At 42.6% G+C, this 27,132-nt stretch overlaps 2 protein-coding genes across 4 annotated transcripts in view; both read right to left on the bottom strand.

Moving 5' to 3' along the window:
• Nucleotides 1-2,127: 2,127 nt before the first annotated feature.
• Nucleotides 2,128-4,885, bottom strand: LOC122433413 (protein Mdm4-like). Of its 2 annotated transcripts, XM_043456311.1 has the most exons (2): nt 3,675-4,885; nt 2,128-3,606 (listed from the first exon to the last, which is right to left on the bottom strand). In XM_043456311.1, the coding sequence occupies exons 1-2, from the start codon at nt 4,015-4,017 to the stop codon at nt 3,566-3,568; spliced, it is 384 nt and encodes a 127-aa protein (XP_043312246.1). In that variant the 5' UTR covers nt 4,018-4,885; the 3' UTR covers nt 2,128-3,565. The 2 variants fall into 2 exon arrangements, with proteins under 2 accessions (XP_043312246.1, XP_043312245.1); XM_043456310.1 differs by having other exon boundaries at nt 2,128-4,885.
• An 8,577-nt stretch (nt 4,886-13,462) lies between these two features.
• Nucleotides 13,463-27,132, bottom strand: part of LOC122433412 (CGRP receptor component) — a 90,088-nt gene continuing 76,418 nt past the window's right edge. For both annotated transcript variants that reach the window (XM_043456308.1, XM_043456309.1), the window contains 2 exons: nt 20,048-20,105; nt 13,463-14,393 (listed from right to left, as the gene is read on the bottom strand). In XM_043456308.1, the coding sequence (XP_043312243.1) occupies nt 14,244-14,393; nt 20,048-20,105 (208 nt within the window). In that variant the 3' untranslated portion in view covers nt 13,463-14,243. The remainder of the gene's footprint in view (nt 14,394-20,047; nt 20,106-27,132) is intronic.

Raw genomic sequence — 27,132 nt, 5'->3', positions numbered from 1 at the left:
AATACTCTAAAATTGGTTCTTGGCAAGGTACTCTTTCTAAATTGGCAGAAACAACCAAAAAACTAGATAAAAAAAAGAACAAAATGACTTCCGAAACCTCCTACTTCTTATGTTCCCCGCCCTCTGGCTTCTTTGTCTTAGGGCCCTCTTGTGTATCTTCCTTGGCTCTTCTGACTCAGGACTCCACCTTGTACTCTGGCCCCACCCCCGATGCCATCTTCCCTCTCTCCTCTGTGAAAACCAGCCCCTTTAAAACTGAACTATCATATGAGGATCCAAACATTAAACCCCCTAGTTACTGTTTCTAAGTTAACTGGAGCAAATACACAACAAGAAGGAAAGATTTAAATAGCAGTTGCCTTAGATTTTTGGTATTTCTGTCTGTTGAAGGGTTTTGGGAATTCATCCATCCTGTTCAAAAGGGGGAATCTTTGTTTTAAAAAAGTTCACCTTAAGGAGCACTCCTAAAAGAGAGAAGTCCAAATCCTTAGGGAGCCAATGTAATGCATTCTTTGATTGGTTTGCAGAAGCTTCTAAAAGGCAAACTGACTTCATAAAGAGCTCTAAAGCATCCTTACAGTATGCCAGAAACACAATTTGGATCTAACTATTCTTTTGAGTTTGATCTGAGACACGGCTGAAATTTAAAACAAACCTAGAAGGTCCCTGTTTCCGTCTGTCTGTGTTTTCATGTCTGTAAGTGTGTGTGTATATACATGTGTTATAGATGTGCTTTTTTCATTTCCTACCTGCTGGTGGTATTGCTAAAATTGATTTGCAGAAGAGCTCTATTTAATTGGCTTAAAAACAAGCAAGCAATGGGACTTCCCTGGTGGTCAATGGTTAAGACTTCAAGCTTTCACTGCGAGGGGTTGGGGTGGGGGGATGGGAGTTGATCCCTGGTCTGGGAACTAAGATCTCACAAGTCACAAATCACAGGCAACCAAACCAAACCAAACCAAAAACAGCCCAAAGCATTTATACCAGTTGAAATGTAACAGAGACTGGATCCAGAGCTTTTCAGGTTTACATGATCTGAGATTAATTCTGGTGTATTAAAGCAAGTTTGGAGTTTTTAAGTAAAACAAGCATGTCTTTAGAGCTATCAACACTGAAAATAATGCAGGCATACAACTTTTATTCTCCTTGAGTTTACTGGTCAGGTAAGTTCATGTTATCTTTGTTACAAAATTTGTTGGCAAGAAAAGTAACTTGGTATGATAAAAATTTTTGTGAGTGATCGTAAACTGGATGTGAATGAGATAGAGGTTAATAGGCAATGCTTTTAGGTAGCTTCCTCAAATCTTTTGGGGGAATGTTCTTATGTACTTTTTTTCCTACTTTTTTTTTGTTTGTTTTCAATACCTATGAGAAAATAGAGAAGAATTTTCAGCAATGATTTTCAAACTACAACTCGTAAATCAGTGAATCATGAGATTAATTGAATGGAGGCACAATCTGCTATCTGTTTAAAAGGAACAGACTAGAAAATAATGAGACAATATTGCACATAATAAAAATTGCATCATAAAACTTTTTTTCAGTTACATATATATGTCCATATGCTGTTATAAACTGTAGCTTTCGCTGTTTTAGTGAGAAAAAAAAAATTTAAGCTTTGACCCAGAGGACAGGATAGACTGAGGGACTGACAGCTCCCCATTCCCATTTGGACTCAAGAATGCTGACACCAAGGATGAAGGGAAACTTGTTATACTGGGTTGGTCAAAAAGTTCCTTTTTTTTTTTAATTAGTTAAATTTATTTTAAAAATTTAAAAGTCAAATTTAACATGTGCAAAAGGAAAACTAATTGAGGGTAAGAGTCATGAAATGATGGAGGAACTGCCTGGAAAAGGAGATAGAAATGCACTACTGCTTGCTTCAGGTGGCTACTGAGATGTCTACAATTCAGCACAAGGGAACACTTTACTGACTTTACTGTTGGCTAACTACACCTCAATTTTTAAAATGTGCAAAAAGTTGTATGTGCTTTTTCAAAATTGTTTATTGAGGTATGTTAGCAAAAATGTTGGATATCACTGTTCTAGGCACTTTACAAAAATAATCGTTTCTCTGAATCACACAACATAATCTACTTTATACATTAATTACTTGTTTTTTCATCGATAGCTTTAATATCTTTCTAACAGTCACCTTGGATTTTGATGCCCAAGAACATTCCCTACCAGAAAAGAACAGTAAGAAATTAAATTAAATAAAGAAATGATTCATCTTCAGGTAATTTGGTAAATGAAAGAACGAATGTATTTCTATTTGTACTGCTCCCTCCCAGAGCCTCATCTTTGGAGACAGAATGATTAACTTCTCTTTTAATGTTAATAGTCTCCATACTGATAATGTAGTTCTAAAGAACTTATTCTCAAATTCTATAAGTTTAGAGGTAAAAATGGCTTAGAACATAAAAGTTTACAAGAATAAATGAAAGTATGAAATGAGTCACCCTGCGTAGAGATGCTCAATACTGATATTTGGATACATGACCAGCTCTGTTAATATGTGTCTGTAATTCACCGATTCAGCTATGCTACGAAAACCTTAATAACCAACTGAATCTCTTTCTTGCAAATAGGACAAGAAGCCCCAGCCTTCTTTAGTCTTCTAGCACAATGAAAACAAGTGACAAGATGGCCTGTCCTCCCGTGAATGATGTTTCCGTCTCGTGGTCTTTTCTCACACAGACTACATGGCTTCAAAAGATTCTGGCAATCCTCCATGTTTTCTGTATCTTTTCTCTGTTCAAAAAGGTTATCTGATTGTTCTACCATGCTTGATATGGTCTCTTGGCTTTCAGAACTATGAGCCAAATCCAAGAATTCCACCGAGTTGCAAGGATCAAAATGTTCAGAGTTTTCTTCCTTTATGTATATATCTTTAGGTCTAACAACTGGAGCTGATACAGTTCTTCTGCAGTCAGGGACATCAATTCCTTCACTTTCTTGCTTTTCAGGTATGGCAGTGATAGCAGATGTGGAGAGAGAATGGGTTAACTTGGAACAATCTGAGTACCAATCCTTCCTCAAGGCCCAGCAACGAAAACAGTACCTCTTGCTTGGAGAGTTAAATTTCTTGCACTCAGTACACTGCCACTCATCCTCAGAGGTAACTTCTGTGTCGGTATCATCACTTATGGATTCAGGGTCCACCAGGTCATCATTTTTTCCCATGTCAACCACCTTTTTGTCTCTCACTTTCCCTACTTCTTCACTTGTTTGTTCAGGATCAGCAGCTTCAACTTTTATCCCAACACCGAATTGCTCTGACACTGATTCATTCAAAAACCACAAGTCATCTGTGGTGTCTGAAACAATGGCAGTACCTATATCCTGATTTGTCTGTAAATCAGTTTAGCCATTACTTCTAGGTGTATAGATATTTCTCAAGTTTCCCAAAAACCACCAAGGCAAGCCAGCTACATCCCACTCCTCAAACCCGAGATCCAGTCTTGACGTCTCTTCTTGAGTTAAATTTGCTACCAAGTCTTCATCTGCTCTAGAACTTCTGCATTTATACTGTGAGGTAGGCAGTGTGGGAATATTGCCTTCTTCAGTTCTTTTCCTGGAACTGAGGCTTTCCTCTACATTTTGCTTCAGTCAGTCTTGACTTGGAATATCCATACTGTGCTCCTGTGCGATAGCCAGAGTCTGAGCAGCATCTGTAGTAGCAGTAGCTAGTGTGACAAGATTCTTTCTTAGCATATCATAGAGAGGGCTTGGATCTTTCACAGAGAAGCTCTGATGACCCAGTAGTTCTCCCAAAAGATCTCCACCACAATATACCATATGCTGCTCCTGCTGATCATAAAGCTGCTTCACCATTATATACTGGCCTAGATAATGCATAACCTCTTTAACAGTGAACATTTCACCTTGTGCACCTGCTGCTTGCAAAATCTTCAAAAGAGGCAGTTTTGGTCGTACCTGATTGGTTTGTTCTGAAGAGATCCTGCAAGCACTGTCAGATGCTGAACACTGGGCAGAGGTGGAAAATGATGTCATTTTGGCAGTGAAGTGATGTGAAGTCTGCTCACGGCCGTTCCATGAGTCGCTTTCCGCCGAGCCCGGGGGTGAGGGGGCATCACTCAACTGTCCCTAAGGTCTTAGCAGCATTTTGAAACGGCGAGTAGTGAGAGTTCCTTTGATTTTTAAATAAAAATAAGACACATGTTCACTTTCACCAAGAACTTTATTGAATAACATATTCACTGTTTTGTTCCATAACCTGCTGCCATTTTTCAGGCAACTTCATAATTCCACCTTTCCCAAACTTTTTATCTTTTTGAGCAAAGAACTGTTACAGGTGCCTTTTACTATAGGGCACTGAAATTTTTTTGCCATTAAGATAATTTTGGAAAGACCAAAATAAATGGAAATCCAAAGGTGCAATGTCTGGTGAACACTGCAGATGAATCAGAACTTCCTAGCCAAGCTGACCAGTTTTTTTTGCCTGGTCATCAAAGAAATACGGAGTTTTACATTACCTTGATGGAAGATTGTGGGCTTTCTGTTGACTAATTTTGGACACTTTTTGTTGATTCCTGCTTTCAGTGGGTCTAACTGGGAGCAGTACTTGGTGGAAATAATTGTTTGGTTTTACAGAAGGAGCTCATAACAGAGGACTCCTTTCCAATCCCACCATCTTCCAACATCACTTCACCGGCCTCTGGTGAGGTTGGTGGTGGTTCATTTTGCTTGCCCACGATCTCTTCTGTTTCACGTTATTGTACGGTGTCTACTTTTCATTCAGGGCTTCCCTGGTGGCTTAGAGGGTAGAGCGTCCACCTGCAATGCGGGAGACCCAGGTTCAATCCCTGAGTCGGGAAGGTCCCCTGGAGAAGGAAATGGCAACCCACTCCAGTACTCTTGCCTGGAAAATCCCATGGACGGAGGAGCCCATGGGGTCGCAAACAGTCGGACACGACTGAGCGACTTCACTTCTACTTTTCATTGTCCATCATAATTTATTTTAAAAATAGAAAGTTTTTGTTATGTTTCAGTAGAATCGCATGTGGAAATATGGTCAAGGTTTTTTTCACTTCACTTATGGAGAACCCAAATTTATCAAAGCAATTAACACAAACAAACGGGTTAAAGTGATTTTCAATGCTTGATTTGACTATTTTGAGCATGTCAGCTATCTCTCAAGTGGTATAATGCTGACTGTTCTATTAATGTCTTGACTTGATCAGTATCAACTTCAACTGCTCTACCCAACTGTGGAGCATCACCCAGTGAGATCTCCAGCCTGAAACTTCACAAACCACTTTTGACATGTTTGATCACTCACACCACCTTCTCCATATACTGCACAAATCTTTTTTTGTGTTTCAGCTGTGTTTTTCCCTCTCTTGAAATAATAAAGCACAATATGCTGAAAATCTTGCCTTTTTCTTCCACCTTCAATATTAAAACAGCTATACAAAAATTTACTAATTTTGATAAATTTTTAATGCACACAAGTATGACAGGTGTAATAATATAACCTAACAAAACTGTTTCAAATGAAGTTAAAGACAACTGTTACTAGAACCGTCATACAGAAAAAAAAAAAATCAAAGGAACCTTTTGGCCAACTCACAGAATCTGGTCACCAAAGCATGACAAACATGACTGAATGGTGGACTGTCCCATCCTCTTTCCTGTGCCCCATCTTCCATCTAGGCTGCAGAGACAAGATATCCTAAAAACTCCATTTCCCTGACCCCACTGCAGCGAAGCGCCAGATGGGAGTCAGCACTCATCAGGTGTTATGGTAGATTCAAGATTGCTTGCATCCCTAACCCTAACTCTACTCCTCCCACTGAGAAAGTGAAAGTCACTTATTCGTGTCCGACTCTTTGCGACCCCATGGATTATACACTCCATGGAATTCTCCAGACCAGAATACTGGAGTGGGTAGCCTTTCCCTTCTCCAGGGGATCTTCCTAAGCTAGGGATGGAACCCAGGTCTCCCTCATTGCAGGCAGATTCTTCACCAGCTGAGCTATCAGGGAAGACTCCCACTGAGGGGTGGAATCTAATTCCTCTTCCCTGGAATCTGATCTGGCCTTGGATATTTGTTCAGCCACAAGAATGCAGCAGCAATGACCTTCTCAAACTCTGAGTGTAGTTCATAAGAGGCCTTGCAGCTTCCATCTAGGCCACCCTCTTGGAATGCTTGCTCTAGGGCATTTGCTATGTGAGAAATCTGACTGCCCTGGGACAGCCATGCTGTCTGCAACCCAAACATTCTGAAGACCCTGGAGGATGAGAAGTATGTGGAAGTGCTCATTACAGGCGTGAAGAAGCTGTCCTGGAAAGAAATCTTTCAGCTGTAGCTGCTTCCAGCACAGATCAGAACCACCCAACCAAACCCTCTCCTGACTCACAAAATTATGATCAAAATAAAACGGCTATTTACGCCACCAAGTTTTGAGGTACTTTGTTACATAACAATACATTAACAGAAAAGATTTTTCTTCTCAAAACTTGTGTTTGAAATTGTGTTAAACAGAGAGACAGTGGCATACTTTGCTCTTAGGGTGTCTTGAAGTAGATCTCTGATAAACAGGGTACTTTATTTCAGGCCTCCACCCTCACAGGTGTCAGAGTAGGGCAAGTTCTAGGATGGGACACATGAATCAAGAGCCATCACGCTGAGAGGATCCAAAGGCTAACACTTAGGACCACAGGAGAGCCAGGAAGAGCTTGGGTACAAGGTCAGAAATGAAGCAAGACAGACAAACTCAGACAGCTAACATTTGCTGGACACTGACCATGTCAGGAATATATTATAGCCCCCCCCACTACTATCCCAGGTTACTCTGATTACTCACATTTCATAAATGAAGAAATCAAGGCACAAGGAAGTTAAGTAATTTCACAAAGTCCTACAACAGGTAAATGGCAGAGCCTGGATTCATCTGGCCCAAAGCTGGTACTCCTGCTAGCCACTCACCAGTATGGCTCCCAAGAGCCAGGGCCAGGTCACTCAGAGGGCAAAAACCAGTTCTTGAAGAATGCAGTTTTCATCCGAGAGAGGGTTGGCAATCCTCCAGACGAGGAGCTAGGCGAGGTGACCCCAGCTGACAGGACAAAGGGTGAATCCCCGGTGATGGAGGTGAGTATGGGCCTTTTGGAGACGCCCAGTTGCAGCTGGAGAGGTGAGTGTCCATCGTGAAGCCTGAGCCAGTAGGGCACCCGGGACTGAGGCACACACCTGCCTCATGCATCCCCGCGATCATCCACCAGGCTTAGGCCGCTATCAGCCCTCAAAGTCAGCCTCCCACAGTGGAGAGCTGCAGATACAGGTTCAGCACCTCCTCCACCAACCTCATGTGATCCTAACCCAGTAGAGCTTGTTCGTGGCTCCATTTCTGACCGAAAACCCTCCTGTGGCCTCGCCCGCTTCTGGTGACTTCTCCCTCCTGCCGGCACTCAAACCATGGCTTCCCTCCAGGTTTTCTGGCTAAGCATGCCGTGCCCTGGCTCTGACTCCATGGTCTTCCTATGATTCAGGGCTCTGGCTTCCTGCCCAGGACCCCACCCTCCCTATGTTCTGCTCCTCCCAGCTAAGGCCTAGAGGAGAAAAGAATGGGAATGTTTACCTCAGAACTACTAGCTTACGAAGACCCTGCACCCTTACCACTGAACCAACAACTTGGGCCTTCTGGTTCTGTGAACCCAGCTACTGACCCAACCACACCTGCAGAACACTGTGGATACACAGTGACCCATGAAGCTGCAAGCAGGGGATCAGCCTGAGTAGCTGGTACTCCATCAGGGAATTGGCTCCTCACTGCAGAACACACCCAGCAGGTCACAGCCCACAGCCCTGAAGTCTGCCTGTCCTACCGCATCTCGAGGTTGCGGGTGTTCAAGCAAACAGGCTTGCTCAGAAACAGGCTTGCTCAGCAGATCTGATGCCTAGAGTCCCAAGTCTTTAGCTAACACTTGCTTCCCAAGCTCCAGCACATGAGCTTTAGTTCAGTCCAGAGTCTACGCCCATTTCTACTTACTAGGAGCCCTTCCAGCGTTGTATGACCTCTTCAGCTTCAGTCCCCTCATCTGTGACATAGGGAATAATGCATGGTAAACACCTAGGGCAGTATCAGGAACACAGCTGATGAACAAAAATAGGAGCCATTGATTCAAGAAAGAATCATCAACAGATGCTTAAGTTAATGAGTGAAAGTTTGATGAAGAACAAGATAGCTATATAATCTTAAAGATGTTGTTGTTTCGTCAACTAAACCATGTCTAAATCTTTTACGACCCTGTGGACTGTAGCCCACCAGGCTCCTCTGTCCATGGAATTCTCCAGGCAAGAATACTGGAGTGGGTTGCCATTTCCTTCTCCAGGGGATCTTTCTGATTCAGGGATCAAACTCGCATCTCCTGCATTGGCAGACAGATTCTTTACCACTGAGCCACTTAAGCCCAACTTTAAAGTATCTCTACACAAATTACTTATTAAAGGGAAAATAATCAAGAGAGCGAAAAAACCCACAAATGAGAGTAAATATTCGCAAAGCATACATATGACAAGGAGTTAATATTCAGAATAAAGAACTATATTTCTACAACTCAACAACAACAAATGCAATTCAAAGGACTCAAATAGACATATCTCCAAAGAAGAAATACAAGTGCTCAATAAGTCCATGAGAAGATACTCAACATCCCTAATTACTGGGGAAATGCAAATCAAAACTATAATGAGATACCACTTAAAACCCATTAGGGGAGCTATCGTTAAAACAAAAGCAAAACAGAAAACTACGTATGTTGGCCAAGGATGTGGAGAAACTGGAATCCAACTGCATAGCTGGTGGGAATATAAAATGGTGCTGCCACTGTGGAAAGACAGAAAAGTCACTGTGACAGTTCTTCATAAAGTTAAAAATTGAACTGCCATATAAATCCAGCAAATCTACTCCTACATTTATACCCAAAAGAATTGAAAGCAGAGATTCAGATACTTGTACACCAATGTTCAGAGGCAGAAACAACTGAAGTGTCCATCAATAAATAAAATGGATCAATAAAATATGATATACATACAATGGAATCTTATTACCTGTTACAACATGGATGTAGTAAACACTATGCTTGGTGGAATAAGGCAGACACTGAAAGACAAATATTTTATGATTCCACTTGCACTAAGTACTCAGAATAGGCAATTTCATAGAGACAGAAAGTAGAATAGAGGTCACCAAGGGCTGCAGAAAGAGGGGTAGTGGAGTGTATTGAGGTAATAAAAAATGTTCTCAAACTAAACGGTGGTGATGGCTGCACAACTGAATATACTGGGTTGTTAAATTTAAAATAATAAACTTTATATGTATATTTTATCATCATTTTTTAAACATAAAGGGTGCTCAGGTCTGAAGCAGTATGAAGTCCCTTTGAACTCTCTAAACTGACTGGTGAGGGCTTGCTTGACAGTGCCCCACACTGAGAAGACACATGTGGGATAGAGTTAAAATTGAGCAGAACAGGAACAACAGACAAAGAAAGAGAGGTCTAAATCAGGGTCTTAAAGGGCTCGGCAGTAACATTTGGGGCTTGTAGGCTATGGAGTCCACGGTGCAACTTCTCAATTTTGCAGGTTTGGCCTGAGAATACCCATAAACATACACAGATGAACGAGCAGGGCTGTGTTCTAATCAAACCTTGTTTATGAAAACAGGAGGCTTCTGCCAATCCTTGGTCTACATAAAAGTGCAGGAGGGGAAGAGGGTTGGCAAGGCATCATGTTTTTGAATATTATATGAACACAACAAAGAGGGAGCCCTGTGAGGTTAGGGAAACCATCCTGAACCACACAACTCCTTCTAAAAGTTCCAGGAAACTAATTTCATATACAAATAAACAGCAGAAAATTACTAAGGTCAAATCTCATTCAAAGTTATTATTTAAAAAAAAAGAAAAAAAAAGAGAAGTATAACATTTCTGTAAGATGAGACCACACCAGAAATATATGCATATAAAATAGCTCTAATTACAATCAACTATTTTAAAACCAGTGCTCGCTTCGGCAGCACATATACTAAAGTCTTTTAAAACCAGCTAAACATTAATAAGAAAATGATACATGACATGAAAGAACCACGGTAAATGAAATTAGAAAAACTCATAAGAGTTATACTTTACTCAAAGAAACACTTAGAAGTAAAAGGGGGAAAGACTAAGACTAAATTAGAAGAAACACAAGACCAAATAAATGCAATTTTAAAATGCCTTTAGCAAAACAGGAGGAAAATTTTTAAAGAAATCACAGAAGACAGTAAAATGACTTGAATGAAAATGACAATATGGCAGATTAGCAAAGAAGAATTGATACAGAATATAGAAGCTTCTGAAGCAGAGAACTGAAGCAAGTGAACAAAATACAAAAAAATCAAGAAAATATATATTAAAAAATCAAGGTATACATATCCTGGTATAAAATCAAGAAAATCTGTAAAAACTTACAGGAATGTTCTCAAATTGAGGAAAAAATAACTAAAACTATATATACACCATGTATCCATGTATCTAAGAATACTTAAACAACCAATACCAAGACACATTCTAGTAAATTTACCAGACTTTCAGGAGAGAAAAAATCCTTTATGCATCTAGGGGGGCGGAAAAAGAGGCAAGTGGCTTATATGAGAAACAAAAGGAGGATATTGTCAGGCTTTTTAACACCAATGCTTGATGCCAGAAGAAAATAATAGAGTAATTGAGTATCTTAAATCCAAGGGAAGTAAAATGTGACTCAAAAGACTTTGTATCCAACAAAACTGACGTTCATATATAAAAAGCACATGCTATTATCAACATGCAAGAGCTCAGGGAGGGCCTTCTGGAAAATGGCAGATATGAGCCCAAATCTTGAGTTAGAATCTGCGTACTGGAAGAAGGGGTACAGTATAAGCAGATGGCATAATATAAACAAAAGCATAGAGATGGGGAAACAAAGAATATTTTCAAGGATTGTTCTCTCTTTCACTAACTTACTCATCCTTCAAGTCTAAACATTACTTTCTCAGAGAACCTTTCCTGACCCTACCCGACTAGGTGAGGTTCTCTGTAACATGCTCTCTTAGCTCATTCTTGTTTCTAATTTGAACCACTGTTATAACAAAATAATGAATTGTGAAACTGGTCATTTACCATCTCCTCCCTTAGAACATAAAGCTTTCTGAAGGCAGGGACTCAGGATGACAGAGTCACATCATAACCCCACTGCCCAGCCCAAAGCCTTGCATCACAGTCACTCAATGTGCTGAGTTAATGAATGGGTGGATCCACTTAGCTGGAACGGAGGGTTGTACACGAGACTACAAAAATTGGAAGTTTTACTGGGAACCAAATTGTGAATGACCTAGAAAGCTAGGGTTAAACACTTGGATTTTTCTTCTTCTTGCTTTTTAAATTTAAAAACAGTGACGATTTAGCAAAGGATATACTGGGGAATTAATTCTCTCATCCCTCACTAGGGTAGAAGCCTTGATAGCTGGTGTGCTCACACAGTGATTGACTGGGAGAACACCCCCCATGATTTTATAAACAAGCCCTGAATAAATGGCAAGTTCTCTGAGGTGGGAGTGGGTACCATTTAAGCAAAAAGAGGCAAAGCAATTATTGGGTTGGCCAAAAAGTTTGTTCCATAATGTCTTATGGAAAAACCTGAATGAACTTTTTGGCCAAGCCAATATTTGGCTAAACCTCTAACAGTGAGTCAGCTTCATCTTTCAAGAGCTCAGTAGTACTTTCTTAAAAGATCAACTTCCCTCAGTGCTGTGTCTCCCAGAGTGACTACATTGGGTGTCAGTCTCTACGTCTGGGGACATAATTTAATTATGGACTATACCTTTAATAACTTTCAGAGGCCAAGGACAACAGGCAAATAAGCACAAATTTTTTTTCTTTTTAAAGAATAAAACAGCCACCCAATCAAAAACTGAAGCCGTACGGAAGGATATAAAGTGAAAAGCAAGTCGCACAGACTCTCAGCTCTCCTTCCCAGATGATCCTGGTTAAGTTCCTTGTGTAAATTTTTATTTCTAAAATGTGGATTATTAATGCAACAGGAGTACTACACAGTCCATATTTCTTATGAAGGTTCAATCTTCTAGATCCTGTTTGACTTAATCAGAGGCAAAATTCAGGTCCCAAATAAAGAAACTGAAAATTTTACTGAAATTCAACACAAAATTTAGATCTAAATAGATTCAACTTAAGGAAAAAAACCAAACTTAATAAGTATATATTAATTTTTAGGTCAGATTTCATTTTATCTCTTACTACCCATGGTAAAATAAACTCTTCTTAGATTTTTTAAAATAGTGTAAGTTGGTAGTCACCTGGAAACCATTTACTAACTAATTAAACCCTAAATCCATGAAGAAAAAGTACCAAATGCACTCAAGGTCAAAATGAAACAAGGACATAAACACCTGTATGCCTTGACAAAACAACAGCTCCTGGTAAAATTCCTGATACTCAAGAGAGATTTAAAAATAAATGTCCTGTTAATTTCAATGTTGCCTGTAAGTAGATCTCAACTGATCCTTAGATGATAAGGTTAAGGTAAACATAACTGCCTACTGTGGGGGCTGAAATAACCTGGGAATTGTAAGAGGTGGGAAGTAATCCAATTAACAGAAGCATTGAAAATATGTGATCTTACAACAAAATGAGTACGAATTTGAAAAATGTCTATGGGCATTTTATTCTCCAAATAGAGAGCAGAGTGAATATGGGGAATTAATTTTTAACAATACTTCTAGGATCTAAGGCAACCACATGTCTGGGGCTACTAAACTCTCCAAAGCTTGAATATTAACAAATTCCTTGCATGGTAATTATTCTAATATTTTAAATTAAAAAACTAACACAACAGTCAACAAATTCAAATTCTTATTAATCAGCCTCTAGTTCTTCATACTCCAGCCACAAAAAGAGCTACGAAATTGTGCCCTCTTTGTTTAGGGTTTCTTTTTTTTGGGGGGTGGGTGCCACAGCTTGCAGCACATGGGATCTTAGTCCTTACTACAGATGAAACCCACACCCCCTGCAATGAAAGCACTGAATCTTAACCCCTGGACCGCCAGAGAACTGCCCTTTTTAAAAGATGCAAACCATTTGCCCCCCCCTGTGCAAATGAAGCTCACCTGGTTGCAACAGGCTGCACCTGTCACAAGGCAGAAAACTGAAGGTGTTCAGAAAGGCAGGTGACACGGCCATTCAGTCTGCCGCTGCTGCTAAGGCGTTTCAGTCGTGTCCGACTCTGTGTGACCCCACAGACAGCAGCCCACCAGGCTCCTCTGTCCCTGGGATTCTCCAGGCAAGAATACTGGAGTGCCTCTTTCCAACTGCAGGGAGCTAGTGTCCTAACATTGAAGACTAACTAGTGAAACCGCTAAACAAAGCCCATGCCAGTAGAAAAGAGGGGCCTTTAGACCTGATGAAGAGTTGTCCAGGCCGTTCTTTTATTTAGTTATTTTTAAAATATTTATTTGGACACAGGATCTTCGATCTTCACTGTAGCATGCAGGAATCTTTTTTTTTTTTTTTTCTGAGTTGCAGCATGTGGGATTTAGTTCCCTGACCAGGGATGGAACCTGGGTCCCATACATTGGGAGTGTGGAATCTTAAGCCACTGGACCACCAAGTTCCTAGGCCAATCTTTTCCTATGTCTATTGTTATTAAGGAAAAGATTCCTCTAAGGTGAGCCAAGCTCAGTGGCTCATTATAACTTAGAGCAACTATTTGCTGCTTCAAGAGTTGTCAGCCATGTAACAGGATTGTCCTAAGTCAGCTCTCATTCCAGCAGTGCTCTGCATCCCTGCTTGGGAAGCTCTGAGGGAAGCAGATGAAATTAATTAGGATACAGCCCATTAAAGCCAAGGCAAGTATTTTACCAGCTGTGTACAGAGACCTTCCCACAACCATGGCAAAGGCCACAGAAGAAATATTTTTACCACTGAGAGTTCCACAGTCCTTGTCCTTTTTGACTCACTCCTCCTCTCTTTAGCTCTCTGCCCTGACCATCTCAGCCAGTACACCATGTTTGTTCTCCCAGAGGCACAAGGATTTCTTTTAAGATTATTTTTGTGGTTTACCCAACTAACCGGGAAATGAGGCCTGTTGGGACAGAAGGTAATATCAAATAAACAATCCTCTGAATGTCTGGGAAACGGCTGCTGGGCCTTCAACTTCAGGAGACACTCGGGCCAGCTGTGCTCTTCTACGCGGGGTCCTCCTCATCCATCGCCACATCGTCGCTGGTATTCTGCTGCTGTTCGGCCTCTGGCCCCGCGGGGAGGATGCTTGTGACAGTGTGGAGCAGAGCTTCGATCTGCTCCTCTGTCAGCCGTTCCTCACTCTCCTCCACCATCTGCAGAAGGAAAGAAAACCCTCCAGGACTTACAAAGAGCCTCACAGACTGAGCCCACCCTCCCCTCCCCATGTTGTTCCTGGTCTCGGCCCAGCCCCTCAGCACAGCGCTCAGGGGCTGGCTCCTGAGCCGCTCTGGGTCTCCAGGCCCTTTCCGCCTTAACTCCCCAGGAGGGAGAAGCCTGCTCAAATGCCAGGGTAAGCCAATGTGGCTGCTCCACACGAGTCAGTGAAAAAAGCAAGTTGCAGGTTAGCATCTTTTCTTTAAGAAAAAGCAAACCCTAACAGTTCTCTACCCATCCACATACACACAAAATACGCTACATATACAAAGAAAACTCACCTGAGTAAAATGGCATTTTATATACACTTTGGGGTATCACAACCAGCACATCTGTTAACTTATGTACTGTATCAGCAGCTCAGTCGATGGCTGCCCACTATGTGCCAAATAGTTTGTTTACTTTTTCTAATCCTTACTACTATCCCACTGACAACAGCTCCTGGGCCTGGCACTGTGTCTTGCACTTCACACCCATTTTCTCTTTTAAACCTCATGACAAGCTCAGCAAAGGGCAGATCTAGAATCCCAAGCCAGACCTGTCCATCTCTGACTCCTACAATCTAACACGTACCCTGGGCCATGGTCATCTCCTGGGGATACAGAACAGGAGCCTGAGGAGTGACGACTGGGAAACAATCTCTCACTGCCCCATCAAAGATCCACTTATAGCCCAGTTTCTGACACAGTCCTGGACATCTGAATGCACAGATGAGATCCGCACTTTCAAGCCTAACTCTAATCCTCCATGTTAATAAACACAAACACAATGTCATCAACCATCTTGTAAAAGCATCATGCAAGCAGTCCAGTTACTTAATCATGCTCACTTGCAGGCATTAGCCATCTGTCAAAACAGCTTTCTCAACTAAAGGTGTCCAGGGTCCTGTCCTATGGCATTTCCCAGTAACAGTCTCTGAAATCTGGCAACTAAGACCAAAAGGAGTTCCAGAAAGAAATCCTGGCAGATTTAAGTACAGCATGATGACAAGCTAGGCTTACAATCCTCAAAAGGACTTCAGTCTGACTGCCTAGCCGCACAAACAACAGTGCAGAAGCTAAAGAAGCCAGGTGACATGCCCAAGATCAAAGTTCTGGCAAAGCACTACCCTCTTCATTCACCTCAGTCCAAAAATGTTTCCACAACTAGAGAGTAACACTGGGTGTTCTAGAATAAAGATTCAGAGTGAGAAAAAAAAAAAAAGATCCAGAGTGAACCAATGGAGCTACTTATCATTACGTTGTGAAGTAAAACAACTACACTTTATAAAGATTCACAGGCTCCATGTAACTTTTCTACTGAAAAAGAAAAAACCCTCAAAAGCCCACTTTTAAAATCAGCCATGTAAAATTACAGTCTGTAAAAGGAAATATTCTAACATGCACTGCCTCCAAAGAATGAAGGGGGAGGAAGGAGACATATACCTGATTTGATAATTTAATCTTGAGGGAAAAATGATCTCTATTCGGGAGAACAATGTCTCCCAGCTCATGAATAACTGGCACACATAGTTGCTGATGAACTGTTTCCTGCCTCAGGTGAAGAATGTGAAAGAGACTGTTGCGAGACCAGTGACAACCTCCCATCATTATCAGCATTCCTTCTCACAATCACTGCACCAGAGCTTCTCAAGGCCACTGAACGTAAAGCAAGGACAATCAACAGACGGGTACAAGGAGGCTCAGCACCACAAGGAAACGGATCTGATCTCACAGCAAGCCGGGCAAAGTCTCTTGAGACTTCGAATCCCAGCTCCTTCTAGAACTCCATGGCCTCCAGTAGGACGTTTCAATCAACTCCTCTCTTGGAGACACTGGATGGCACACCAGAGTCCACTGGTTTGAAATGGTTTGGTTATATGAGTTCTGAGGGGTCTTTTTAGAAAACCAAACAGGGAGGATTTCCACAGGCCACCTTCCTGCATCCAGTCTCTGGGTCTGACAGATCTGGTTTCAGCTAGGTGTATTCTTGGCAATAGGGCTGACAAGCTTTACTAACTTTTGGCCAAATTTGCCAAGAGCAAATGCTTTTATTAGCAAACAACCCTCAGGAACAATTATAGTCAGGAAATTTTCTTTCCCAGTCACAGAAGAAAATATGAGCTGTATTAAGCAAAATGAAATATAGACAAAAAAGAAACTTGCAGGAACGAAAAACTTACTAACCCCCCTTGGATCGCTAGAGTAAAAAATAATAACACTACTCTTCAAATTTTCTCTCTAACACAGAAGTAACAGAGTTCAAATAAAGAAATGCAAAGCAGTGTCTACATTCCAAAATATCAAAGGGTTCAAGTTGTTCAGAACATAAGGGCAAATGAAATGTAAAAAAAACAGTATCTGAGGGGAGTCAACATAAACGATAAATTTTTTATCATACGTGAAGATTATATTAGTTACCAAGGGCTGTCAGACTGGGCTGCTGTACTCCAAAAATGTCTCTCACTCTAAGTTGCCAAGCCTAACTTCCTACTCTGCTCAAAACAACTAAAAACCTAGTAACAACAGGCACTTCTAGCTATTTGACCCAGAACAGTTCACTTTACCTCTATAAATTTCAATTTTCTCTAAAGTAAAATTAAAGTAATGCCTATAATAAGGACCAAAAAAGGACATACATTTCAGTGTTTCATAAAGCAGGAAACTATATGATTCAAGCCTTTTCATAATCACTAAACTACAACAGGCACTGATGGTAGCGCTGATTAGGACCGTGGTCTGTGAGGTCCGGGAGTTCACAGTTCTGTAACTGCGAGGCCAGTGTAACTGTGAGGCCTGACTCTGTCAGGCCAGAGGTCACAAACGGTCCCAAATGAAGACACAAAAGGGCATGGCAGAAGTCTCGGAGCTGGTGGCCTCCCATTTCCTCACACACAGCAGGCAGGCAGCTGTGGATCTGAGGATCACAACAAACCATGGCTGAAGGATTAACCAGGATAATCGAAAAAGAGAAGCTTTTCGGCCTCCAACACCAAATCCTGACAGATGCTGGATGTTGGGATTACTTCTGGACCTAGGGAGAACACACGGCTGTAAAGCTAACATGGGGAAATTCTCAAGTTCTCTGCACCTTCCCATCTAGGGAAAACCTCATTTCTTATCCCTTTCTGGTGAGAAGAGACATTGCTACACACCTTGGTAAATGATTTACTACCCTTTATGGCCAGATCCCTGGCTGGGAAAAATCTGGCCAAAAAATGCTGGGAAACAACATAGACAGCTTTTAACAAGGTCTATCTACCTGTGGAAAGGAGAAGAGGATGAACATAGCCTGAAGAGATGTCAGAGACGTTTCTCCTCACCATGCAGCAGCACAGGGCTTAGAGGAAGGATAGGGCTTCTGAATCAGACAGACCACTGGGGCACTCACTAGCCGAGACTACGGTGAGGGCATTAAAGGTGATACACACAAAGTTTCTGGCACTGAGTCTGGCATAGAGCAGGCCAACTTAATAGCAGCTAATCCTACCAAGTACTAAGAGCCTTCTGCAGGCTCCAGGATGAGGTCACGCTAATCCTCCTCATCTCTTCTCTCCATCTGTCATTAAGCCATGAATAACATATGTTGCTGATTAAAGTTGGAGGAGACATGACATGTGATCTTTAACCCAGAGGGATGGGGATTATTTTCTTGCTGTTTTGTTTTTTTCTCTTTTCTAAGCTGAATTTCCAATATAGTCGAAAGCATCAGAATAATTGAGGGTATTAAAAAAAAAAAAGTATCTCTATTTAGCCTGAAGACCAGTTCCCCCTAAAAGGCACCCTTTATGGAAGGAATTCTTCTAATTTAATTTTGGGTGCATTTTAAAGGGTAGAAACAAAATGTTGAGAGGACAATTAAACTTTTAGTCAAAAAGTAAATATCCCAGGACTCTCTTAAAAAGGGTTTGGTTTTGTACTTTTTAAGCGACTCTTAAATATCAGAGGTATTTTCTGCCATTTTCTTTCATATTTTTCTAAAGGAAATTTGACAAAGAGCTAAATACTTCTAAAAGTGACTTTGAAAACTGCTTTATTTTCATTTTATTAATTCTCCAGCCAAAGTTTTTCACTCGCAATTGAAGGGCCTGCCTAATATTTAAGAGCTTAACAGTGGCCTCCGCCAGGGACACGGAAGGAAAGTGCACCACACGGCAGGACGGCAACCGCTCAGCCTGCAGCCCTGGGCCTCCGCCTCTCATCCTCCTTCCATTACCTCTGCCGTCTGCCCTGGCCTGTGTGTGCGCGTGCTCACTCACTCAGCGGGGTCTGATTCTTTGCGACCCCATGGACTGTAGCCTGCCAGGCTCCTCTTTCCATGGGATTTTTTAGGCAAGAGTACTGGAGTGGTTGCCATTTCCTCCTTCAGGGTATCCTCCCAACTCAGGGATCAAACCCACATCTCCTGTGTCTCCTGCACTGGCAGGCGGCTTCTTTACCACTGAGCCACCTGGGAAGCCCTACTGTGGCTTCCCCAATCCTAAAACTTAATGCTGTGCTTGTGGTTTAGACTCTCTAAAGTATTGAACGGTTACATGCAAAGGGAAACTAGATGATCACATGTGTGGTTTTAGAAAGCAAACTATGATTGTGGTATGGAAGATGGGCGGGCAGGGGCTGGACTGGAGGGAGGAAAACAGTGAGAAGACGACTGTAAGAGCTGAGCAGAGAAATAACGACAAGAATTACTGCAGTGCAGCACGGGGAGAAGAAAAAGCAAGAGGCGGGAGAAGGAAGAGAAGCCGGGACTGACCGACTAGGAGCTAAAGGGAAACAAATGACTTCCAGGCGTCTAGCTTGGGACACTGGGCCAGGAGGGTGAGAGCGTGAGCCTGCGGAAAGTGCACACATGCTCCATTAATCGAGAGAAGAAACAGAGGAAGAGGAGGTCAAAAGTGTGTGTGGGGGGCTCTTCTCCGGTGGCTCAGTGGTAAAGAATCTGCCCACCAATGCTGGAGACTCGAGTTCGATCCCTGGTCAGGGACGATCCCACATGCCTCAGAACAACTAAGGCCACGCCCCACAACAATTGAGCCCGTGCTCTAGAGCCCGGGAGCTGCAACTACTGAGCCCACATGCCGCGACTACTGAAGCCCACGTGTACCCAGAGCAAAAGAAGCCACCCCAGAAAGAAGTCCACACTCTACAATGAAGACTAGCCCCAGCTCACTGTAACTAGAGAAAAGCCTGAGCAGCAACGAAGACCCAGTGCAGCCAAAAATAAATTTTAAAAATTCATTAAAAAAAAAAAAAAAAAAAGTGTGTGTGGGGCGGGGGCGGCGAAGGGGGAGGATAAACTCCACCAGAGCCATGCTGAATCTAACCCTACAGAGAAGCAATGGCCAGAACGGTGTAGGACATGGGGAGACAAAGAGCTGCCAAGTCAGATCCCCAAATCCTACAGAAGGATGACATTTCTCCAATCCTTCCTTTTCCCTAAGTCCATAGTAACTAGGATCAAACTGCTGAGGTTTCTTTTCACTTATAATATGGATGGTCTAGCAGTCCTTTTAAGTAATGACAGTTTCTGGCTTGTCTGAGGTCAGCCTTTAGAACCCATTTTACATCTCAAACCCAGAAACTAACCCATCCAAGTTCAACCCTCCTTCACTCACCAGCTGGATCTCAACAGCAGTCACAGGCCTGTGATTCAGCAGCTGAAGCTTTTCAGCTCTGTCAAAAGAAAAGTACAGAGCCTTCAAAACTCTTATACTCCTAAGGATTTTGAATCTTCACCAAGCAGTTTAGAGAACACTTTGTCAGATAACACATGGAAGAACAACTTGGAACATGGCCCCCAGTTTCTTCAACTGTGAAATGAAAGAATGAGAATAGGAGAGTCCTGGATCAGTGACTCTTACTCAAGAGCACAAACATGGATTAGAATCCTAAAGGGTCCGGAGGCTTGGGTTATAAGAAATGTAACAGACAGTACCGCTGCAGTTTTAATAAATTGTATTCGGGAAATCAAGTTAATTCAAATTATAGTAAAGATTGACAAAATCATCTTGGTTGTTCATCACTTACAAATGGTTGAAAATTCCTTTTTGAGGTTAAGACTAAATGTTACTCAGACTTGACCTGTTATCTTAGTAAACAAAACCAAAGACTCTAAGGAGGCAGGAGGTAATACACGGTAGTATAAGACAAAGTTTTCTGCCCTCAAAGAGCTTATAATCCAGTTGGGAAAAGAAGACAAATAAAAGCAAATTTTAACAAAAGATTCACAATGAAGACACCAGTTATCTGCCACAAGACAAAATATAGCTCATTGCTGCAGGGGTGATTGAAATGCATGTACTCTCAAAGATGACAGAATTTGTGAGAGGTATGCTCAAGAGGGAGGGGACATATGTATACCTATGGCTGGTCCACGCTGATGTACTGCAGAAACCAACACAACATTGCAATTATCTGTTAACTAAAAGTAAATAATGTTTTTTTTTTTTAAAAGCTAGGACTTGGAAAAAAGTGGCTTCAATGATTGCCACCCCCGTGCAGGTGACAATTTCTGCATTTCTCTCTCTGACCCTGGAGCTCTACAGCTTCCTCTTTTGAATTCAATTCAATAAACCTATTCTGGAATAAAGTGATGAATAAGCCACAATTTCCAGAGTCAGGTGTCTGGGGAAGCAGTAGTTACCCAGTTCTCCCTAAGCCTTGGTTTCATCACCTGTCAAACAGGTATGACTACAATACTTACCTGTCTCATGAGGAGGTTACAAGAGACAAAAATTTTACCATTTAGAGTGAGAGTGGCAACCACTTATTGCTTACTTTCCATATGGCAAGCACATTTAACCCTCAGACTTGACGCTGAGACGGTAAAGAAATAATTTGTCCATGGCTACCCAGCTAGTAAATGGCAGAGCTGAGACTGCTATCCTAGCTTATGTCCGGAACCATCTGCTTCCAAAAGTATTCAATGTTCATAAAGACGACTCACACAGTCATTTCCCCATAAACGGAAGCAGGATTAAGGCAATGCTGTCAAGTTCTACCCCTCACAAGCCCCCAGACATGCACTCTAGCCTTGAAGGAGGGCATGGCAGCCCACTCCAGTATTCTTGTCCAGAGAATCCCATGGACAGAGGATCCTGGTGGGCTATAGTCCCTAGGATCACAAGAGTTGGACATGACAATGCTTTCTTTCTTTTTCAGAGAGAAGTCTAGGGCTCTTAAGGATTTTCTAGGCAAAAAGGATGAGAGGAATGGGCAGTCAGGGCAGGAACAGCACATGCAAGCATCCAGAAGAACAAACATTCATGGAGTTTTAGGAAATGGCTGCAAGAGAGGCTGTGGGACTCAGGTTGAAAGAGTCAACTGGGACAAGACCACAAAGGGCCTGCACTACCAAGATGCTACTCTAGAGACACTGGAGAGCAACCAAGAAAAGGAGGGGACTTGCTGGGTCTGGAAAGCCTGGGAAAATGGAGGCAGAGACACTGTATAAAACTCCCGGATGAGAGAAAACAGAGCTGAGTACTTAGGTGGTGGCGGCGGCAACAGCAGGGATGGCAATGAGAGTCTTGAGCTGCTCCTGGTCACCCTCAGGCACAGTCAACAGGCCCTGACGACCGCCTGGGCTGGGGGTGTGGGGGGTGAAAGGAAGGGGAGAGCTAAGGTTTCCTGTCAGGTGTTTAGCCTGTCTGGAAATACTGTATTAACTGAAATCTGAATTTGAGTTTGTGGTACTTTGGCAGCCACAATGAAGAACTCACCCAACACTTTCTCTAGTCTTAGTTCTAGTTTGGTCTAGAACTGGAGAAAAAGATCAGAGCCGGCTTTATTATGAAGGAGTTATGTGAAACCAGGAGAGTGGATATCACAGTCCAGAGGCCAGCTGCGGAGGAAGTGAAGCCCCACGGCAGACACTGTAAGGCACCTCTACTCCCGGGGCTGGGAGAGAAGGCCGCACAGGAGAAAGGAAAAGTTCAGGACAGAGGCTATCATCAACAGTGTCAAATGAGGAAGAGAAGAAAGTAGGGTGATGGTAGAGAAGTCACTGGATTTGCCAAAAAGGAGGGCACTGGTGGCCTGGTCAGGTAGCTCAGTGGAACGATAGTTACGGTGACAACTGTACTGTGAGGACTGGGGAGTAACTGTGGCGGAAACTCCTTTTTCTTTGTAAAGCAATTCCATCACTTTATTCAAATCTTCCAAATAGTCTTTGGTCTACACTTTTAGTATAAAAACCCCACAAGATAGATGCACCACAGTACAGCTACAGACATACAACACAAGTTCCGCAACAGTCAAATATAACATGTAGAGAGCACAAAATTTAGGTGAACTGAAATTATAAGATAAAGCAAAATCCAATTTTGGAAAACAAAAATTAAAAGATTAAGGATCCCAAAATATTCTTAGCCCTAATGAGCTTTCACTGGACTCAAGTCATTTTGGAGGGAGGCGTTCACAATGTGACCCCATTAACCCAGCTTAGGAATTCTTGGGAGCCATGAGTGGCCACACCAGGCACTCTGACAATAAATGGTAACCAGTTTGTGATTTGAAAACTCTAAAAATTTGGCTCTAAATTAATTTTTCTCTAAAGTCACCAGGCTTTTGAAAGGCATCCTTCTTGTTGTCCTCATATTTCAAACTGTTTTCAGTATGGTTTATGTTGATATGCTTTGATATCAGACAAAGCTGTTTTTCTGGCACCAAAGCAAATCTGGGTTTGGTTCATGGATATGGAGATGGTCTCTGAAGAGGGTCCAAAGGCACTCTCCGCTTCTGTCTAAGGAGATCCAAAGTAGAAGTAGTGGAGTTGGTGCTCAGGGCACAGAGTGGGTCTCGGAGGATCCTTGTGAAAGACTAGGTAAAAGACGACAAAGGAGCTTCCCTGGCACTCCAGTGGTTAAAAATCTGGCCAGTCAATGAGGGGTGCACAGGTTCGAGCCCTGGTCTAGAAAGATTCCACACGACGCAGGGCAACTAAGCCCGTGTTCTGCGAAACGAGAAGCCCAAGCACCTAGAGAGGAGCCCCCACTCAACACAACTAGAGACAGCTAGTGTGCAGCAACGAAGACCCAGTGCAGCCAGAAATAAATAAATTTTAAGAAAGACAAGTGGGAGAAGTGCAAGCAGAGAAGGAAATGGGTCTGACTGCTTTCTGTCCTGCACCACAGAGTCAATGGAGACCGCTGGGAGGGAACACTAGACTAGGGTTAAGGGTGGGATTAGGGCAAAGGGTGGAAAGGAAAGGGCAGACAACCAATGTGTTTCATTCGTAACAAGCAATATAAACAAATATAAATCAAAGACTTAGAGGAGATTAAAGATTAACCAGAATAATCTGGCAACTTTAATTAGAAGATCGAAGTCCTCTGCAAACCTAATGTCATGTGTTATTACTAAAAGCAAAGACCAGTATGGTACAGTATTACTCCACAGGAACTAAAGGAAGATCCCGAGGGCTGCATCAGCCACATTCATTTTATTAACAGGTACCTCCTTCACCTCAACCTTCAGGGAGGTACTGCCACCACAACATACACGCCCCCTTATTAAGTTTGAAAAGTGACTTAATGTTCGGGCACCAGAAAGATACCCCAACAACATGTGTCTAAACCGCAACTGCAGGTTAACGTGACTAAAGAAGTTACATTATAAGAAGCTATGTGATGTCTTTTGCTGGCACAGAGGTGGCCTTGGTTCCTCACCAGATGGTGGAACCACCCTCTGAGCAACCCATGGAGAAACTTCCCGTCTGCTGAATTACAAGGACCCAGGCTCCCTTCAGGACTGCAAGCTGAGCAGCACGGGGCGGACTCTCTGGCAGTGGAGGAGGAACGCTGCCAGCAGTAGCCTCGGTATCGAATCTGGCACCTGAATGATACCCTCCTCTCACTGGCACGAAGCCATGGGGACTGTGGAGCCTAAAGGGCCAACAGTCACAGACTAGGCCACAGGCAGATACCACGAGGTGCCAGGAAAAGCAGCGGGCACAGCGGGGGCTGGGGCAGCCCCTGGTGCATAAAGGTCAGACGACAGACCTCGCAGCAGGCAGGTCAGGCAATCAGACCAACCAAGCAAGTTCTCTGCTCTGCACCCCAGGAGCTGAGCCCAGCTGAAGTCAAGTCATAGGACCACATGAACTGCAGGCACCATTTTCGGGGATGGGGGTTCCAAACATTCCCCAGACTTCAGAGGCTCATTTTTATCATCTCTACTTTCTCTCCTTCATTGAATTCACTGTACTTCAGCCCCTGCCCCAAATGATCACCAAAACTGTTCTCATTTGAGGGCCCAGAGAGCGCCACACCGATCACTCTAGAGGGCTTCTCTGCCCTGCCCTGCCCTGTCTCTGTGGCAGCCAGCACTGCTGGTCACTCCCTCCTTAAAACTACCCGCCCTTGCAGCTTCCACACACCATTCTTCCCTGATTCACCTATCTTTCTATTCCCTCATCTCTGTCCAGGTTTCCTCTTCCGGTTGCCTCTGTGGCATTCCCGTGGTACCATCTTTCATCCTTACTGAGTTCTTTATCCAAACCTCACAATCTCATCTGCTGTTACAGGTTAGAACCAAGAAATTCATGTCTTAATGCAGTGAGAGCTGATCTCCAGACCTTTGTAACCAACTGCCACCTGAACACCCCAGACATACCTCAAACTCAACCTATCCCAAAGCAATCTGACTACCTTTCCCAACAAACCAGTTCTCTCTCCATACCTCTCATCTTGGTGAAGAGCCAAATACACAGGCCAGAATCATCCTCGACTCCTCCCTCTCACCCACGGCCCATATTAAGACACCAAGAATTACTGATTCTGTTCCTTTCAAGGTGTCTGTCCCCAGCCCCACCCTCACCATTTCTACAAGCCACTTCAATTCTTCTTGGCTAAAGGGCAAAGGCCTCTGTCCTCAAGCGTCTGCCACTTTCAGTCTACCTTCATTCTTACAAACAAAGTAGATTTTAAAAGATAAAACTCTGGTCATCTCATCATCCTGCTTCTAATCTTCCCACTGTCCGCACAGTTTTTAAACTTTTTTAGTTCAACCTTCAGAACCCACTGAAATCTGGTGCTTGTCAGTCTCTCTAGGTTCAGATGCCTTCATGTCCCCTATGCATTCATATTCCAATTAAATGAAACTGCAAATATTACATAGGAACTACTTCCTGATTCCAGGCCCTAGCATATCTTGTTCCCTCTGCTCGGAAAGCATGTGCTCACTTATATCTAGCTGACTATTACCTTAAATGAAAACCCAGTGTCACCTCCTACAGGCAAAATGATACACTCAAATTCTGACACTTCAGTGTCTCTCTGCTATGTCCCAACTGCCACAGCACTTACATTGTAGCTATTCATCTTTGAATAGCTAACGAATAAGACAAACCTGGCATGAAATAAATATGAGTTGAAAAACAAAGAGCTAGAGTAGCACTGACTTGCAGGAGACGTTCCAGAGAGGAACTGTTGGGACAGTAGGGAGATGAGGGGAGAGATTCCAGGCTCTCTAAGCAGACAGAGTAACCACATTCCAGATGTTAGTGAAACCTGCACCCATCTATCTACTTTGAGCTTTGCTGCCTCCAGATTACTCTTGGACTTTGACACCCAGAGTCAAATAAAACATGGTTTCTATCAAACCCTCAAGAACTTTAGCAGTGGAGGTTTTTAAGCAAATTAATGGAGCTCCAGTTTGTATTACTAGAACAGGGTCACTGAGGGGCTATTATCTTGAATCTCCTCTTCCTGAGAAAAGGATAAGAGAAATACTCTAGCAGAGGATATTCAGAAAAAAGAATTAAAGAGTATTTCAGCAGTTTCTGTTACACACGTGATTCCTGTCTTAAAATGCACTGGCTAGCACAAGTGATCCAAGTCTTGATAGTACGTGGCAAGCAGCCCCCTGAGTCATAAGGCACTGAGGCCAAATGAATTCCAACGGGCTGCAGTTTGCCTGCTTCCAGAGGAGCCAGACCCAGCTACAGTGAAAGGAGCCTGCAGCCCCCTCTACTGGTTGTTTTCAGAACAACACTGCCTGGAGCTTTTGCAAGGGTATATCTGTTAGAACCCAGGCACGTTCACGAGTCTCAGGAAACAACCTTAAGTGAAAAGCAGGCACTAAAGGGTCAAGAAGGAGTTTACAAATCCGGTGTTCATTCCCCTCTCCACCTTTTTTCTTTTCTTTTCCCCTAAAGCTCATATGTAGGGAAAATCAGAGAGAGGCTGTGCATGCCTAGGGAAAGAGGCACACTCAGAAAAGACCTGAGAAGACCTTGAGTTTATACCTCAAGCTGATTCTCAGCACAGAAACAGCCCACTACAATACAAAAACAGTAAACACTAAACAAAACTCAGAAAGCCTAGGGAAAGGAAGAAAATCTGACTTTGAGCTACGATTTTATTAGATCAAATATCCAGTTTTCAACAAAGAACTCACAAGGTAAACAAAGAAACAGCTAAGTATAGCCCATGCAAATACATAAACAAATTAACAGAAAATGTCTGTGAAAAAAACCTGAAAGTCTACTAGACAAAGGCTTTAAAACAACGTTCTCAAAAATAAATAAAACATTAAAGATGCTCCAAGAATTAAAAGATGTGGAGAAAGTCAAGAAAACAATGCATGAACAAAATGGAAATATCAATAAAGAGACAGAAAGAAACAAAAAGAAATTCTGGAGCTGCAAAGCACAATGACTAACATGAAAATGACTAGAGGGATTCAAACACAGATCTGA

This window comes from Cervus canadensis, chromosome 32 (assembly GCF_019320065.1).
Source record: "Cervus canadensis isolate Bull #8, Minnesota chromosome 32, ASM1932006v1, whole genome shotgun sequence".
NCBI lineage: Eukaryota > Metazoa > Chordata > Mammalia > Artiodactyla > Cervidae > Cervus > Cervus canadensis.
The sequence above is the reverse complement of the archived record's forward strand: the minus strand, read 5'-3'. Positions and strand labels throughout refer to the sequence as shown.

What these genes read in the sequence shown, in the direction of transcription:
- LOC122433413 (XM_043456310.1), bottom strand. Translation starts at nt 4,017, where the DNA reads ATGACATCATTTTCCACCTCTGCCCAGTGTTCAGCATCTGACAGTGCT.